Below are 18,500 nucleotides of genomic sequence, written 5' to 3' on the forward strand. Positions count from 1 at the left end.
GGGGTCACAGACTTGCCGCCCGCAGACCCCTGGCCAGTACAGCCGTCCCACCCACCCCCCGCCTCATCTGATGCCTGACCCCAGGGTGCCCACTGCCTGTTCCCCGGGCAGGATTTCCAGGTTGCCACTGCCCGGCCCAATACTGCCACCTGGGGCTTCTCAGGAAGCCACACTGGTGACCTGCTTTCTGTTTGCCTCTAAGAGGAGAAGAAAAACATGTCCAGTTTTTTATGTGATATTTTCAATTTTTGGATTTTTTTAACCAATCACTTTCATTAAGGTGGGAAATAAGGTTATGTTTACATTTCTCTTATAGTAGATACTGGCCCAGGAAAACCAAAATTGCCTTAGAGTTAAACGTCATCTCTTATTAAACTGTGTGCATGTACGATGGACTGGTAATTAAATTAAACTATCTGGAAAGAACAGTTAAATAGAATTAAGTCATTTACAAGATTCATCTATAAAACAAAGCGCTATCCCAAGAAGCGAAATGCCATCAAACTCTGGTTTGAGCCGTAGCATAGTCTGGGGTAGCCGCGGTTTCTTCAACTAATAATGAAAGAGGGAAAATTCGCAGTTCTCTTTGAGGAGGAAAAGAATGCGTCCCAAGTGTCTTGGTGAAGTTCTGGAAGTCCACACGTTTGGTTTGTGTGAAGTGTGAGTTACGTCGGAAGGCTGTGCTGGGTGGGGCTGGGGGTCTGCGGAGGCCTCCGGGAGCACAGCAGGGGGTGGTGGCTGGCGGCAGAGGTGAGGCTGGCGGAGGGAGGGACAGCTCAGCTCTCCTTTTGGGTGAAGGCCCGCCTGATGGGTATCCAGCCTCGGCCACACGCTCTGTGCTAGAAGGATGCTTGCAATGGTGTGATTCTAGACTCATCTCCCGGTGACTCGTTCATTCTTAGGACGTGAGCTGTCCACTCCCGTGTCCAAGTGCTTGGATCTCTTTGTTCTGTCCTTGTGCTGGGAAAGTTATTTTCTCAGAAAATGAGGCTGGTCCCATTCAGTTTTTCAGCCTTTGCCTGCAGGTTCCACGTGGCCGGTGACTCTTTCTGGGGCAGCATCCTCTAACCCAGGTGCCAGGGCCGCATAGTCCTCTTGAACAGAGCTGAGCTTGTCGCAAGTCTTTGCACTCACTGCTCCCGATCAGGGCAGCCTGTTTTTGTACAAGCGGCTTCTCTCGTTGATTGTGAAAGTACCACCAGACGTAGCCCATTAAAACGCCCATGACAGACGCACGCCCCCCCGCTCCCTGGGAGGCCATGGAGGGAGGGTAGGGCCTGTGCACGGGTCATCCAGCCCTCACCCCCCCAACCTCCCAAAGCTTCCCGGGGACCAGGCTGAAGCCAAGCACCGTGGGGCCTCGGGGCCCCTCGACGTGAGCAAAGCCCACCGTCGAGTCCCCTCGTAACTGCGGCTTCACCAGCCTCGGCGCACCAGCATCCCAGAGTCCCACCTGGGACCCCAGCCGCCAGCGGGCAGCTGGGACAGACCCTCTAAGGGCAGGGGGCTCAGGGAAGAAGTCTCAGCCCCATAACGGTCCAGTGCTTGCTCTTCTTTCTCTCTGGTTTGAGATACAGTGTGTGCGCGGGCATGTGCGCACGTGTGCGTGATGGAAACATTTCAGCCTTGACACAGTGTGTTGCAACGGAGAAATGAAGACATCTCCTGTGTTACTACATACTGCCATCCTACACCTGCCACAGTTACCAGTTCCCTTGTGCCATATCCGTATTCTCCACTTGCCCCCAAAGTGTAACGTGTAGCCCGTTTAGTAAAGTAATATTTTATCAGGGGTGGTGAGGTCTATTTTGGTTCATGTTTGGTGGTTTTCTCTCTTGAATTTCCTTCTTTCTGAAAGTGTTTATTAAAGTATACTATAGATACTCTTGAATATCTTTCAATCTAGATTAATATAACAGTCCTCCCTTAAAAATTTTTTTTATGTCTGATTATGTAGTTTTATAAAGTATTGTGTATTTAAAGCACACGCATCTTCATAAAATAGCTCAGTGGGTTCCAGGAAGCTCCACTCAAGTCAAGATATAAAACATCTCAAGCACTCCAGAATTTTCCTGGGGTCCCTTCTCAGCCAATTCTACCCTCCCTCCCCCCCCCCCCCCCCCCCCCCCCCCCCCCCCCCCCCCCCCCCCCCTTCCCCTCTGATTATGTAGTTTTATAAAGTATTGTGTATTTAAAGCACACGCATCTTCATAAAATAGCTCAGTGGGTTCCAGGAAGCTCCACTCAAGTCAAGATATAAAACATCTCAAGCACTCCAGAATTTTCCTGGGGTCCCTTCTCAGCCAATTCTACTCTCCCTCCCCCCACTGCCCCCCCACCCCTCACGGAAACCACGAAGCTGACTTTTATCACCATCAGTGACTCCTGCCTATTCTTGAATTGATTTTGTGTAGTGGGAACCATATGGTATGATTTTGCTTGCGTTTAACTTCTTTAGCTCAAGATCCTGTGTTTGAGACTCATCCAGACTCTTGCGTGTAGCAGTAATTCACTTAAAAAAGTTGCTCTTTATTTTTCCATTGTAGGAGTAAATCATAGTTTATTGATCTGTCCTAGTGTGGCTGGAGGTTTGGGCTGTTTTCCTTGTGGGGCTGTGATGAATACAGTGCCTGTGGACGTTCTGTGTGAATTTCTGTCGGGTATTTGCGCAGAAGTGGAATTGCTGTATGGGAGGGTTGGGCAGCTTTAGCTGACACTGCCAGACGGTTTTCCGAAGCATCACCAATTTCCGTCCCCCCCAGCCACGAGTGGAAGTCCTTGCCGACGCTGGACGTGGTCTGTCTTTTTCATTGTCGCCAACCTGATGGCTGTGTAGCGGGCTCTCATTGTGGTTTTCATTTGCATTCCCTCATAACTTATTACGTTGAACACACTCTCGTGTTACTGTTGGAATTCTGTTGTTCCTTGCCCGTTTCTAAATTAGGTTTCTTTGTCTTGCCGATTTCTAGGAGTTCTTGATAGATTCTGATGATGCGTCTTTTGTTGGATCACAAGTGCCTTATCTTGCTCTCTGACGTTTCTTTCCACTCTCGTGAGGACATTTTCTGATAAGCACCTTGCACATGCTGTCTTCTGAGGAACACAGATTCCTAGGTTGAAGGAAATACAATTTACTGATCTTTACTTTTCTGTTGTAGTATTTTGTGTCCTTTTCAAGAAATCTTTGTCTACCCCAGAGTCATGAAGATATTTTCCTGTGTTACAGTCTAGATATTTTAACTTGGTTCACCTTTCGCATTAGATCACATTTAGATTTGTTTCTCTGGACGGTGTGAGTAGGAGTCAGAACCTATTCTTTTTTCAGGTGGATGTTCAGTTGCCCCCATGCTGGGTGTGGTAAAGACCTTCTTCCCCCACTGCACTGTTACCTTTAGTCAGGAACCAAGTGCAGATGAGTAGGTCTTTTCTGGCCTCTCTGTTCTGGTCTGTTGTCAGGCTGTCTTTGCACACGATGTACTGGAGTCCTCCGGTCATTTTTGATGTCTGGTCATGTGGCTGCCCCTGGCTGGGGCGTGTGATCTGGGCTGCTGCCTGCTCACCTGTAAAACCGTGGTGGGGATAGGACCCTCTTCCCAGAGCTGGAGGGAAGGTGCCGTGGCTGCAGGTTGGGGCCCGCCAGGCGGCTCGGCCAGGCCAGAGATCCAGCTAGTCAGCCAGGGTGGCCCGGCGCCTCCCAGGCCGGGGCTGGGGTGGTGAGCAGGTGGGCGGGGTGCTGACCTGGGTCGGGGGAGGGAGCCAGTCAGCACCCCTACGAGGAAGCTAGGCTGGGGGAGGTGCTGCAAAGGGCAGGGCGGGCTGGGGGCTGTCCTGCCCCGGGTGATGGATGAAGGCATCTCTAAGGGGCTAGGTTGGGTGGGCCCAGCAGGTGATTCTCAGCCGTTGTGTCTGGGATTCCGGGGCAGGAAGGCAACGCTCAGGATCTTTTTTTTTTTTAACGCGGGCCTCTCACCACTGTGGCCTCTCCCGTTGCGGAGCACAGGCTCCGGACACACAGGCTCAGCGGCCACGGCTCACGGGCCCAGCCGCTCCGCGGCACGTGGGATCTTCCCGGACCGGGGCACGAACCCGCGTCCCCTGCGTCGGCAGGCGGACTCCCAACCACTGCACCACCAGGGAAGCCCAGGATCCTTCTTGTTTGTCCATCTTCTAGTCGTTGTAAAAGGACTCCCGGCACCACCGGGGCCTGCCGGTGACAACCCTGCCCCCCCCTCCCCCCGCCCCCAGAATACAGAACATCAGAGCTGCAGCACTCCCTGGGCTGTTTGCTCGGGCCCCGCAAACATCCTGTCCAAACAGGGTGCTGGTGGAGGGGGCCGCTCATCCCCCCGCAGGTGTAGCATGTTTTGCAGCATTTCCGAAGCCACCATTCTTTCGGGCTCTAATGTCCGGGAGAGGGGACTGTCTAGAGGGGTCATGACCTCCAGGTCGGATTGTTCTGGGCACCCACTGCCCGTGATCAAAGGAGGTTAGATTCCCTGGAATCTCAGGATCTTTTTATAATAGCATGTTTCTTGAATAGGTAATACCTGCCCACTCTAAGGAAAACACATAAAGGATACAAAAGAGGTAAACAGTGGACGTCAGCTTGCTCCCTCCCTCCCCAGGGCCCGGTCCCTCCCTGAGCCACCCGCTGCCACCCGTTTCTGGGACCTCCTTCCAGAAATCCTCCACATGCGTCCACGAGCTACTTTAAAAAAAGATCAACGGTGACTTACTATACATACTGTTCAGCATTGAGCCTGTCTTCTTCATTCTTTGTGATTTATTTGGAAACTGTTCCACAGAAGTGAGTGAAGATCTAACGCGTCCTTTTTAACACTTGCGTGAGATTGGGCGGATATAACACCAATCATTTAATCAGTGCCCTGTCGATGGGGGCTGGCTGTTTCTGGGTCTTTGCTGTCACAAATTCGGACGCAGCCAGGATCCGTGACTTGCATGTTTGTGCCCGCGGCACGTCTGTCAGCCGTTAGATTTCTAGAAGGGGAAGTGCTGGGTCACTTTTTTGTTTTTACACTGCAATGCATTATTTTCTCTTTATTGTGGTAAAATACACATAACAGAGATTTGGCCATTTTAACTATTTTTAAGTGTACGAATCCGTGGCGTTAAGAACATTCACACTGTTGCGCAGCCATCACCACCATCATCTCCAGAACTGTCTCATCTTCCCAGAACTGAAGCTCTGTCCCCTTTAAACACTAACTCCCCATCCCCCTCTCCCTGTCCCTGGTAACCTCTATTTTGCTTTCTGTCTCTGTGAATTGGCCTATTCTAGGGCCCTTATGTAAGTAGAATCATATAATAGTTGTCCTTTTGTGTCTGACTTGTATCACTTTTTGGGTCACATTTTTAAAAGACTCTTTGCCTCTCTAGTCTTAGAATTTTCTAATCATACTACACTTTCCAGTAGTATTTCTGTCACGGAGTATTTGTGAACTGAAGAGCGTAAGGGACTGTCTCAACAGTTAAAGAAGGGCACGCACCAAGGCCCCAGCCCTGGGGACAGAAGCCGTGGCTGCCCTGACCTCCTCCCTGGTTACCACTCTCCGGGCTTCTGTGAGCGCGAGTTCCGTCTTTTTCTTTACAGTTTTACCACCCCAACAGGTGTTTTGCTTTTCTCTGGGTTTGAGCTTCCCATGAAAGGCAGCGCGCAGTGTCCTTCTGTGACTGCTTCTCCCCTGAGGCCGCGTCCCCGCGATGCACCGTGTGGTCACCGCGCGCCCATTTGCACGGCGTGGCCATGCCCTGGTATCCGCCTTCTCCTGTCCTTGGGCGCTCGGGTTGTTTCCAGTTTGGAGCTACTGTTTGTGGGTCCCCGGGTGGAGACCACGGGCGCCCGTACCCCCTGGGCACGGACCTGGGGGTGAAGTCTCCACGTCACTGGGTTTGGGTGCCTCCGCTTTCCTGGATGACGGTAGATCGTTTTCCAAAGTGGACTCTTATCCTCCCTCCGCTCCTCAGGGGTGTCAGAGGTGGGACTCCTGCCAGAGTCAAGGCCGTGCTCTCTGGCTGGCGGGGCCTGGTGTCCCGACTCTGAGGGACAGCCGTGGGGACGCATGTGGGAGCCAGGCCGGTCCCGGCCCGGGTCACCCCCGAGGCTGGGGAGAGCCTGCCAGCCAGCCTGCAGCTGTCACAGCGGGAGGCGGCCCTCGCCTCTCTGGCCACGGTGCTCGTGCCTGACCAGCAGGCCAGGAAGGCCATGCTCCCTCTGGCCGAGCGCAGGCAAAGTGAACAGAAGTGGGGGAGGCCATGGAGACCCAGAGCAGAGCGGGGGGGGGGGGTTGCTGGACGCCCCTCCGGCCTCTTCTGCTGGAGGGGTTACTGTCCTGTCCATCCTTTGATCAGCCCGTTCCTCTGTAATTAATTAATTAACTGAAGAGGAGTCACCAAACACCTTCTGTGTGCCAGGGGCGGGGAGGTCCTGCCTACTGAGCTCCTGTCCTTTGCCAGACCCTGGCTTCTCCCCTCCCCACTTCGTGAAATGCGGGCGGGAGGGGCGGTTTGCCCATTTCACCGGCAAGGACACAGAGGCTTGAGGATGAGTGACTCGGCTACGTCCCCCAGGCAGGGAGGGGTGCCCTGGCTGAACGCCGGCGCTCACGGTGATGGGTCAGACACGCCCAGGCTCATCTCTGAGACTCGGTAGAAACTGCTGTGTGGAGGTGATGTGTGTGAGTGTAAAGTTCTTCTCCCTCCTTTTCCTAAGTTTGTGCCATTGGGCTGTGTATCTTAAACCCTTAGATCGCTATTTATACATCTGGGACATCAAGGTAATTGTCCGATTTCGCGTTGTCAGTGTGAGCTTTGCATGAGACGGTATACACCACGGGCCTGGGGTGCTCCACCCAGCCCCAGGTTTCATCAAGTACTAGGTCTGTGCTGGGCACTGGGGACCCGGAAATGACTGCGACCCGTCCTCGGCCCCTGAGACCCTGACCCTCTGCTGTCTGAGGCTGGCAGGTCCCTGGCAGTGACATTGTGTACGTACCAAGTGCTGCTGTGAATGAGGCTGGAGGAGGGGCTCTTTGTTCTGCCCAGGACGGAGGTGGATGCTGGCGGGACCACAGAGGATGGAGAGGCAGGGAGTGGTGTGCAGACTGGCTTGTTAAGGCTGGGTGGTTGGGCAGGGTAGAGGAAGGGCGTTCCCAGCTTGGCACGGCACGTGCAAAGATACGGTGGCACAGAGAAAGGAGCCTGCTAGCTGGTGGAATAAGTGCTGAGACATGAGTCTGGGCTGTGCTGTGAGGGCCCCGATTGTCGCTCCAGGCAGGGGTGCTTTATCCTGCAGGGCAGTGGCCTTCCAGTGGGGTCCGTGGACCACAGGGCTCCCCGAGATGACTCTGAGCTGGTGAAGGCGAGGGCATTAATGAGCAAAACTAAGTACGGTGCTGCAGTGAGGGTTGGGGTGCAGGTTAGTTTAGATTCAAAAGTCAGGGAGATCCTGCCTGAGGAGGTGTGAGAGCCCCAAACAAGGACAGCCCTGTAGAGAGTGGGGGTCGGGCAGGGCTCAGGGAAAGGACAGAGGATTCCAGGAAGAAAGTACAGTGTGTGCAAAGGCCCTGGGGCAGGAAGAGCCTGAGGGGTTCAAGTGGAGAGAGTGAGTGAGAAAGGAGACGCGGTGGGGAGGTCGCAGGGCCATACCAGCTAGGTCTTGGTAAAGAAAGGGGGGACTCTGGGGGGCTGTAGGCCGTGGAGAGACCCAGTCTGATTCATACTTGTGAATGGTCATTCTGACGCCATCTGGAAGATGGACCAGGGGAGGACACAGGGGAGCAGGGTACCTCTCGGGCCCAAGAGGTGGCAGCAGAGTGAGGGGCGAGGTGGTGACGGGGGTGACTTTGGAGGAGGCCCTGCGGGTGACGGATGGGAGGAGGGAGGTGAGGAGGAAGGAACGGGCCCAGGAGGGTCCTGAGGTTGGCACAGGGAAGACCAGGGGAGAGGCGGTCCGGGGAAAATCGGCTGCTGAACAGATTCTGGCCGTGGGATTGCCGGGGATGCCCGGTCGTGGTCGCTTAGCCAGCTGTGTGTTTGCAGGAGACGGACATGAAGGAGGGCGCCCAGGTGAGGTCAGCCAGGCTGGGGCGTGGATGGGGAGGAGAAGAGGCCCTGGGGCTCACGCTCTGAGGGGTTAGAGAGAGACGGAGGCTGGGGCCTTGGAGGGGGTGGTCAGGGAGGGGCCTAGGGGTGGGCCTCTGGACGAGCAGCAGGGGTACACACCTCGTGGGCTTTGCCCGGCCCCCGCTCCCACGCCTTGGAGCAGCAGGGGTACACACACCTCGTGGGCTTTGCCCGGCCCCCGCTCCCACGCCTTGGAGCAGCAGGGGTACGCACCTCGTGGGCTTTGCCCGGCCCCCGCTCCCACGCCTTGGAGCAGCAGGGGTACACACCTCATGGGCTTTGCCCGGCCCCCGCTCCCACGCCTTGGACGGTACTGGGCAGCGCCGCGCTTGGCCCCTGTGCTGATTCCCCCTCCCGCTCCAAGTGGGTGGCCTCCCCAGCATAAGGGGTCACGCCCCTGAGTTCCTTTGTCTGGAAAGAGGGGAAGCCAGGATGGGAAAGGCCAGGAGAGAATGGAGGGCAGGACGCCAAGCGCAGGCTGAAACCCGCATCTGCTCGGGAGGGGCAGGAAGGGAGCCCCATTCAGTCCACAGGGAAGTGGAGCCTCCTCAGGCTGGTGCTTAGATTCTCAGAGAGGGCTTCCAGGATCGGCTGCATCAAGCTGCCCATGCACAGACAGGAAGCTGAGGCCGGAGAGGAGAAATTAAGGCTTGGCACTTCGAACTCCCCGCCTGATCTAGCGTGAGCCTAGCAGCGGTACTCACCATAATGCCTGTGGGGGTGAAAGTGCCTGGACTCGCGTCTGGCTCGTGGCGAGCACCGGTGCGCTCCAGCCGTTACCGTTCCCCTGACAGGGCACCCATCTCGTGTCATCTGGCCGGGACCCGGCGGTCTGTTGGAATCTCCTAATCTCTGTAAGACAATCTTGGAGAAGGCTTAGGGAGAAAAAGTTCAGTCCAGTAAAAGAAAGGACGTTCTGAGCTGAGCTGTGCAGAAAGGGACAAGCTGCCTGGGTGGAGCGAGATCCCCACCACCAGAGGTATTCAGACAAGGTGAGACCCCCACGTGCACGGAGTGTGTTGAGAGAGGATTAAGCGTGGAATGGTGGCGTCACTCTCAGGGGCCACAGAGACTCAAGTCGCAACTCTGACATTGTAGGAGAAGAAACAGACAAATGGAAAAGTAAGCTCATAAATAAACACGAGGGTTTCACGTAGTGATAAGTGCTGTGTGGAGACTGGAAAGTGAGTGATGTGGTCAGACTGGGGCTGTCTTTTGCCATACAGGTATTTTAGACTTCTATCCAGTCGGTTGTATTAATAAGGTTTTCCTTTTTGCTTGTGGATTTTATTTCTTTTTTCCCCCCAGCTTTACTGAGATGTAATTGACCTATAGTATTGTGTAAGTTTAAGGTGTACCATGTGATGCTTTGATATACACATGTGTAGTGAAATGATTATTACGATAAAGTTAGTTCACACACCTGTCACCGCACACAGTTACCGTTTTCTCTTGTTCTTGTTTGTGGGGAGAACATTTAAGACCTACTGTCATTGGAACTCTCAAGTTGTTAGCTATAAGCACTGTGCGGTGCATTAGATCCTGGAACTTACTCATCTTGTAACTGGAAGTGTGTGCCCTTTGACCAACATCTGTCCATTCCTCCAGCCTGCTCTCCCCCAGTTCTTGGCAAACATTCTACTCTGTTTCTATGAGTTTGGCTTTTTTAGATTTCACATATAAGTGATATTACAGAATTTGTCTTTCTCTGTCTTTGTTATTTCAGTTAGCATAATGACTTCAAGGTCCATCCACGTTGTTGCAAAAGGCAAGATTTCCTTCCTTTTTATGGCTGAATAATATTCCATTGTGTGTGTGTACACCACATTTTCCTTATCCGTTCATCCATTGATGGATACTTAGGTTGTTTCCATGTCTTGGCTATTGGCTATTGTGAATAATTTGATGAACGTGGGGACGCAGATATCTTTTTAAGGTAGTATTTTCATTTTCTTCAGATAAATACCCAGAAGTGGGATCGCTGGATCGTACGATAGTTCTAGTTTTAATTTTTTTGAGGAGCCTCCATAATGTTTTCTATGGTGGCTGCACCAATTTACGTTCCCATCAACAGTGCACAAGGGTTCCCTTTTTTCTACGTCCTCACCAAGGCTTACTATCTCTCGTCTTTTTGATAGTAGCCATTCTAACAGGTGTGAGGTGATATCTCTTTGTGATTTTGATTTACATTTCTCTGATGATTAGTGATGTTGAGCATCTTTTCATGTACCTATTGGCCATTTATGTCTTTGGAAAAATGTCTCTTTTGGTCCTTTGCCCATTTTTTAACAAATATATATGTGTATATATATATATATATATATATATATATATATATATATGTTGTTGTTGTTGTTATTGAGTTTTATGAGTTCCTTATATATTTTGTATGTTAACCCCCTTATCAGATCCATGGTTTGAAAATATTTTCTCCCATTCCATAAACTGTCGTTTAATTTTATTGTTTCTTTTGCCGTACAGAAGCTTTTAAGTTTGATGTAGTCCCACCTGTTGATTTTTGCTTTCATTGCTTGTGTTTTTGGTGTCATTATCAAAATTTGTTGTGACGACCAGCGTTAAGGATCTTTCCCCCTATGATTTCTTCTAGGAGTTGTGTGGTTTCAGTAATTCATTTTGAGTTGATATTTGCGTATGGTGTGAGACAAGAGTACAACATCATTCTTTGGTGGATTTTATTTCTGACGAAGTCTCCCTTTATCCTAAAATTATTTTCCTTGGTTTTCTTCTAATATTGACTTTATAGATTTGGAATTTATTTCTGTGTGTGTTGTGTGGTAGAGCCCAACATCAGATAATCAGTCCTTTCCCCATTGAGTGTGAATGCCACTTTTACTATATACTAAATTCCCATATGCACCTCATCCTGTTTCTGAATTTTATTCTGTTCCGCTGATCTCCTTATCTTTTTAATTATTAAAACTTTAAAGTATGCTCTCTTCTTTTCTTTCTGGAAATTTTCTCAGGTATTTTTAGACATTTCCTAGTTGGGGTGAATTTTAGAATCAACTTGACAAATTTCATGACGAATTATTTTGGGACTCTGGGATTCCACCTAAGTTGTAGGTTAAATAAAGGAAAATTGACATCTTTACGGTATTGAATCTTCCCATCTAGACACATGGTATATATTTCTAACAAAGTAAGCTGTTATATATCTATGAGACAATTGTTTTTTCTTCATGTAGATTTAGTGTGTTTACATAGATTGATTTCCAGGTTTATTTCTTTTTTCAGCGGGATTTTTTTTGTCTTACCTTTTCCGTTTGTTGCTGGTGTATAGGACAGCCACTAATTTGTGTATGTTGATTTTGTTTTTGGCCACCATATGATAATAATAATAATAAATTAGTATTCATCTAAGTACGGTGTTAATATTGATTCCTTTGGATTTTCTAGAAAGATGAACTTGTAACATCTGCAAATAATGACTGTCGTCTCTTCTTATCTAATACTCCTGCTGCTTCTTTTTTTCTTGCTTCATTGCATCTGCTAACATCTCTGGGACACTGTTAAACAGTAGTGTCAGTAGGTACTTTTGTCATATTTCTGACTTCAGCGTGGTGTGTGTCTAATGTTTCACCACTGGGTGTGATGTTGCTACTTGTTTCTGGTAGACACTGGTTATCAAGAATTTTTTTTTTTTTCCTCCTGGTGCCTCAGAACAGCCCTCAGGTTGATAACTGAAGCTTATTTCCCTGGTTTTCAGAAGGAAAATTGAAACTAAGAAGAGCTCAATGACTTGAAACGCTCACCAAGCCAGTGAAGAGGATGATTCTTAGTGAGCTCTTTCTGTTCCTAGAATCTTGCAGGCTGCTGACATTTCTTGGTGCATTTCTTCCTCAGCCCTGCCAGCTTATGTGAACTGCTCAAGGACATTTAGAGATCCTGGTAGGTTTCAGCAGCTGTGCAGCTGTAGGTCCTCATAACAGAGCAGGACACTGAGTCTCTAGGGAGGAGAAATGGCTATACATGGTAGTACTGAGGTGTGGACCCAGGTTCAAAGTTATTCTGTGATACCCTGGTGCTCCTCAGCATGTATGTAGGTATCCGAGACGGGCTTCATCTTTTTTTTTTTTTTGTGGTACGCGGGCCTCTCACTGTTGTGGCCTCTCCCGTTGCGGAGCACAGGCTCCGGACGCGCAGGCTCAGCGGCCACGGCTCACGGGCCCAGCCGCTCCGCGGCACGTGGGATCCTCCCGGACCGGGGCACGAACCTGTGTCCCCTGCGTCGGCAGGCGGACTCTCAACCACTGCGCCACCAGGGAAGCCCATGGGCTTCATCTTTGAATGTCGTTTATTTTCAGACCTCGGAGGCAAATGGCTGCATTAATTGCATTCCTTATTTCCTGGTTCCTTATCATCTTAGCAAGACTCTGTTTTTTTAAATTGATGTATTTATTCCCTTTTATCCCCTTTCCCCATTGCCAGTTCTCCCTCCACCTACCCTAGGCAACCGTTCTCTTCAATCTGTGTGGGTTTCTTTTTCTTGTTTTGCTTTTATGTGTTTATGCAAATGTGTATTGTAATTTTGCATGCAATCTTTTCAATTCATGTAATGGATCTCACTTGGTTTTTTCCTGTTTCCCCTCAGTGCTCTGTCCTTTGCTGCTCTGTGTTGCTGTGTGTACATGTGTCCAGCTTCATGATGTCGTGTGTACTTCTCGTCCGCCATTTCTGACATCTGTGGAGTCCTCCGTGGAGGACGTCCCCATGCTCTATTCATACTCCTCCAATAATGGACATCCAGGCTCCCTCCAGCCCACTTCCATGAATCACACTGAAGTGAGCCTCCTTGTCCTGGTTACACGGGGGTCCAGGTAACAGCTTCCCTGCAGTACACACCCAGGAGCAGAACCACTGGCTCCTGGATGATGCCTGTGTTTAATGGCGTAAGAGGTGCTGGGTCTCCCTCCAGACTGGCTGCTTCAGTCACCACTCCCACACCCCAGGGCACGGGTGTTTGCACCAGTGCCTGGCATTTATCACCCTTTCTCATTTTTCCAGTTTCATAGGTATTTTACGTTGGGGTTGGTTTTTTTTCATGTTAATTTTCAGGAGGTTACTGTATTTCTCAATAGCAATTCTTTGTCAGTTTTAGAACATTCCCAAAACATCTCTTAACCTGTCAGCAGTCTGTTATATTTCTCCACAGAGTTCTTTGTTATACAGAGAATTTTAATTTTGAGGTAGGAAAATTCATCCATTTTTTTAGCCTATGGTCTATGCCTTTGAGTTTTAAGACATTCTCCCAACCCCCGACTCCTGCCCTCCCCGGTCGCAGATATTTTCCCCAGGAGCTTTCCTCGATGCTGTTGCTATTTCTTATGTCTTGTGCTGTCTTGGTGTCTTATCTGGTCCCTTGGGAGCAGAGCCTGAGTTGGGGGTTCTTGTGCACGCGGTTCATTTGGAGAAACTGCCCCGGGAGGGGGGCAGGGAAGGAGCTGGTGATGCTCGTGGTCCCACGGGGAGCTCTGGAGCGGGAGTGGCCGCACAGGGCTGTCCCCTTTGAGATGGGCTGGGCCCTTGAAGCCCCGCTACTCAGTGAGTGGCCGTCCTCCTCCCAGCCCTCTCCCCCTGGGTGGACTTACCCTCCCGGGCAGCTGTGCAGAGAAGGCGGTGCTTGTGAGCTGCTGGTGGCAACAGGCGCAGGCAGCGGGTGAGTGAGTTCCCGGTCCAGTAACGCGTGGGGATCTGGCCCAGCACTAGCAGCATCGACTACACCCGCTGGGCCTAGACACCTGGGAGCCGTGCACCTCCTCCAGCTGGTGACTCTGCCCGTGTTACCACCCACAGTGTCCACGAAGGACCTGATCGAGACGTGCTGTGCCGCTGGGCAGCAGTGGGCCATTGACAACGACGAGTGCCTGGACATCCCCGAGAGCGGTGCTGAGAGCGACGTGTGCAGGTAGGGTGGGCGCCGGCTCCGTGTCCCTGTGTCCTCCTCCCCACCCCGGGCCCCGCACTGCCAGGTGAGCACCACTCCACCTGCGTCCAGGTGCCCGCAGGTGGCTGGATGTGGCTGCCTGGCTGGCCGGGCGGGCTCTCTCCGGGTGTGGGGAGCCCGAGACCGGCCCCAAGAGTGAACTAACCGTGCAGACTTGTCGCCGGCCTGGTGAGCAGGGTCGGAAGAGCACACGTCGGGACCGCTGTCGCCTGGGGACAGCCAGGTGCTCCTCTTACCAGGTGCCGCGTTGCTGCTGGGCAGTGCTCAGCCCGCTCGAATTTCCTCCCTCAGCCTTGAGCCGGGGCCGTCGGCCCTCTTTCTCTCCCCACTTCGCTACCCCGGGGGTCTCAGGAAGGCTGGCCTCTCCCCGTGCTCTGCTGTCTGCGCTGACTGCTTCTTCTGACAACAGTGTTCTCAGCAAAGGAAGCAGTTACACCCACGCCCTCCCTGTGCCGGGCCCGGGTGACATCCTGCTCAGCCATTCACCCCTTCTTTATTGCAGGAATGCCATCTTGTCCAGCCTACTCCTCTTTCCAGATAAGGAGGATAAGGTTCAGAGAGGTGATGTGATTCCCCCAAAGCCACACAGCTCGTTGGGAGCTTGGCCAGGATTAGACTCCAACGTGTTCTATTGTCCAGCCCACAGTCCCTCCGTTAGAAACATTTAAATTCTAGCCTTGTCCCTTTCCTTTGCCTTTGGTCATCCCACCAGTTTAGGCTGCCCAGGGGTTAGGGCATACAGCATTCAGGAGGCTTGAACTAGTGCATTCTTGTATCCCTCTTGTGATGGGAGACTCGCTACTTCATAGTCAGCCAGTTCCATCCCCGGATGGCCCTTGCTGGGACACGCCCTTCCTCAAGTGAGGCTGAACCCCTTCCTCAAGTGGGACTGAAGCCCACCTTTTCATCTCCCTGTTTTGTGTGCTGGCCCATCAGCTGTCTCTGCCCGGGGCAGCCCTACAGTTAGTTATTGGAGGCATGACCAGGGACCCTGGCGGTCCCAGGCCGACCGCCCAGCCCTTCCTGAGATTGGGTCTCCCTTTCCTTCTCAGCCCTGTCGGGGGGCTTGGAGTACTGACCCCCTCCCTCATCGGTCAGGGGACACAGAGCCCAGTGGGACCCAGGCCCGAGTCGTCTTAGTTAAGCTGAGAACGAAACCCTTGTCACTTGGTGAGGATGTGCCGGCCTTGCCAATGCCCTGGCGCCAGCAGGGCCCCCACCCGCGGTGGACCTTGGCGGGGGCTTCGCTTCCCTGAGCTGCAGCCTGCTGTGTGAAACGGGGCCTGCGGTCCCTCCTGGCGGGGTCCCTGGGAGGATGGGGCGCTTGGTGGGGCTGAGGCGTACCTCTGTTGCAGGACAGCCCAGAAGCACTGCTGCGTGTCCTACCTGAAGGAGAAGAGCTGCGTGGCCGGCGTCTTGGGGGCCAAGGAGGGCGAGGCATGCGGGGATGAGGACAACGACACCTGCGGCATCTCCCTGTATAAGGCAAGCCTGCCCCGGGGCGTCTGTGGCCTGAGCCTGCGGGTCCTGGGGGGGGCCCAGGGGGCGGGCCGCCCTGTGGGGCTCCTCTGAGGGGAGGATGCTCGCGCCTGGGGGCAGGGGCGCTCTGCCTCTGCACAGAAAACATCACCAGTTACCATATGGGGACCAGTTCATTCGGGAAATACTGTTTGAACACCAGTCTGTGCTGGCCCTGTTTTAGGCATTAAGAATGCAGAAATGAATAACACAAAACTCCCTTGCCTCACGGGGCTTTCTTTTTCTTTGGTCTTTGTGTAACTGGCATTTCAACTGAATGTAATGTCCCCAAGGTTCATCCATGTTGTTGCGTGTGGCAGAACTTCCTTCCTTTGTCAGGCTGAGTAATATTCTGTGTGTGGAGAGACCACATTTTGTTTATCCGTCATCTGTTGATGGGCATGTGGGTGGATTCTTCCTCTTGGCTACTGTGAATATTGCTGCTGCGAACGTGGGCGTAAGAAAGCCCCTCTCTAGAGGACAGACAGTACGTCCACTTACATCACATTGGCTAGAACTTAGTCTGGTGGCTGCATAGCTGCAAGGAAGGCTGGGAAATATAGTCCTTATTCTGGAGAGGTCGTGTGCCCACTGCAAATCTGGAAGGAGGGAAAACGGACTTTGGGGGCTAACAGCTGGCTGGCTGTGCCGTGGAGGATGAAGGCAAACTTGGAACAGTTTCAGGAAGTATCACAGAAGGATGTTGTGTTTGGGGGGGAGAAAAGGACGGAGTTGAAGAAACCACAAGCCTGGATGACGGTTGAGGGACCTCTGGAGGAGGGCAACATTTGGCAGAGGATTTTGACATCGAATTTTGTCTCACTGGGGTTAATTTTTCCTAAAAACTACTGATATTAGCGAAAGGACCTCGGTGACCGGCGAGTTTAGAATTCCATTTGTGTTTATACGTTTGACCGTGGACCAGTCCTTTTTCCTCACCCTCAGCTTCTCCATCTATAAAATGGGGATAATAGTTCATGTCTTTCGGGGTGGTTGTGAGGATCACAGGTAATGCAGACTGTTTACCAAGTGTGTGGATATGTTCACCACTGGGAGACGCAGTCTGGAGTATCAATGAGCTACTGCTGTGGAACAGACCGTCCCAAACCTAGTGGCTGATGACTGGCTCAGGTCATGAGTCAGGGTAGTTGTGCTGACCTGGGCCATGCCCAGCTGACCTTGGCTGCCACCAGCTAATGGTTCTGCTGGCACTAGATCTAGGATGGCCGTAGCTGGGCTGACACTTCCCTGTTCCATGTGGTCTCAACCTCCAGCAGGCTAGCCTGGGCTTGTTTAGGTAGTGGCTGAGCAGGGTTCCAACATGGGGAATAGATGTGTGCAAGGCCTTTTGAGGCCTGGGCTCAGAAGAGGCACACTGTCACTTCTGTCTCCTCCTGTTGGCCGAAGCAAGTCGTGAGGCACAATCAAGAGGCTGGGAAATGCACCCTCTCTTTTGACAGGAGGAACTCTACTATCAGACTGCAAAGACAGAGGACATGGTGAAGAGTGAACAACTGGGGCTGTTATTGTAATCAGTCTACCACAGTAGTTTAAACGACTCAAAGACTTTATTTTTGGAGGCATGCAGTCTGGGACGGGGTGAATCTGTGTAATATCTTCAGGCACCCAGGCTTCTATATTTCTGCTCGATCATCTTTAGCTTGTAGTTTCCATCTTTAAGGTCACCTCATGACCCAAAGTAGCTGCTAGAGCTCCAGCCATCACATCTGTTCCAAAAAGGAGGAAGGGGGAGAGCAAAAAAATGTACTTTCAAGCTGAGTCAGCCCCATTTAAAAGCTCTCCTGAAAGCTTCACCCAGTGTCTCTTATCTGTAACTTTAAGGGAAGTGCTGCCTTTTAGGTAGCCTGAATAGATTTGCAGTCTGCTGGTAAATATGGGAGCAGTTAATTGGTGTGGCTGTGGGTTAGCTTGTAGTTCTTTTCGTAAGAGGCCATTTATGAATTATTGCAAAAAACTTGCCCAAGCTGAGCCAGACACGGGAAATGGGGACAGATGACACCTTTGCCCCTGGAGAGCACATCCCAGGCACAATGTGGAGACAGGGGTGAATTCGCTCTCATTTATCAGCCCCTCCCCAGAGCCTGGGGGTCCAGAGTGAGTCCCACGAGCTCACAGGCCATGCGGAAGGCCCTGAGCGGCCGGGCTGGGCAGTGACGGCACGTCTCTCTCCAGCAATGCTGTGACTGCTGCGGCCTGGGGCTCCACGTGCGGGCCGAGGGCCAGTCGTGTGAGTCCAATCCCAACCTTGGCTACCCCTGCAACCACGTCATGCTCTCCTGCTGTGAGGGCGAAGACCCCCTCATCGTGCCTGAGGTCCGCCGGCCTCCGGAGCCTGAGGCTGTACCACGGAGAGGTGGGTGCTGCTCCCCAGGCCAGGCGTATGGGCCAGCTGGGCGACGGGGGAGGGCTGCTGGGGCTTCTAGGCAAGGCTGGGCGTCCTCTGGCCTTCTGCGGGGACCCTGGTCACCTTCGTCTGCGGTTCAAGGCACAAGTTCCGCTCTGGACAGAGTTCTTCTGTGGCCTCGATGATGGACTCCTGTTATTTCTGAGATGGTGACCTCATTCAGTTTTCTACCTATCATCCGCTCTGCCCAACTAGTACCACCCATCTCGCTCCACTCTCCACCCACCCACGCTCCTGTTTCTTTGTTCACCTACACATCCATACTTCTTCCTCCCCATCCACCCATCCATTTCACCCATCCCCCTCCCATCCTCTGGTCCATCTCTGCACCGCTCATTCCCCCATCCTCTCATCCGTCTAGTCACACATCTGTCCACCCCTCCATCCACCCCCCCAGCCCTCCACCCATCCATCCATCCATCCACCCACCCCTCCACCCATCCATCATCC

At 52.2% G+C, this 18,500-nt stretch overlaps 1 protein-coding gene across 3 annotated transcripts in view; it reads left to right on the plus strand.

Annotated features, from left to right (window-relative positions):
- FBLN2 (fibulin 2) overlaps nt 1–18,500 on the plus strand; it is a 61,532-nt gene that overhangs the window by 24,652 nt on the left and 18,380 nt on the right. For all 3 annotated transcript variants that reach the window (XM_028478449.2, XM_055079403.1, XM_055079404.1), the window contains 3 exons: nt 13,957–14,068; nt 15,463–15,592; nt 17,819–17,999. In XM_028478449.2, the coding sequence (XP_028334250.1) occupies nt 13,957–14,068; nt 15,463–15,592; nt 17,819–17,999 (423 nt within the window). The remainder of the gene's footprint in view (nt 1–13,956; nt 14,069–15,462; nt 15,593–17,818; nt 18,000–18,500) is intronic.

This window comes from Physeter macrocephalus, chromosome 18 (assembly GCF_002837175.3).
Source record: "Physeter macrocephalus isolate SW-GA chromosome 18, ASM283717v5, whole genome shotgun sequence".
NCBI classification, from domain to species: domain Eukaryota; kingdom Metazoa; phylum Chordata; class Mammalia; order Artiodactyla; family Physeteridae; genus Physeter; species Physeter macrocephalus.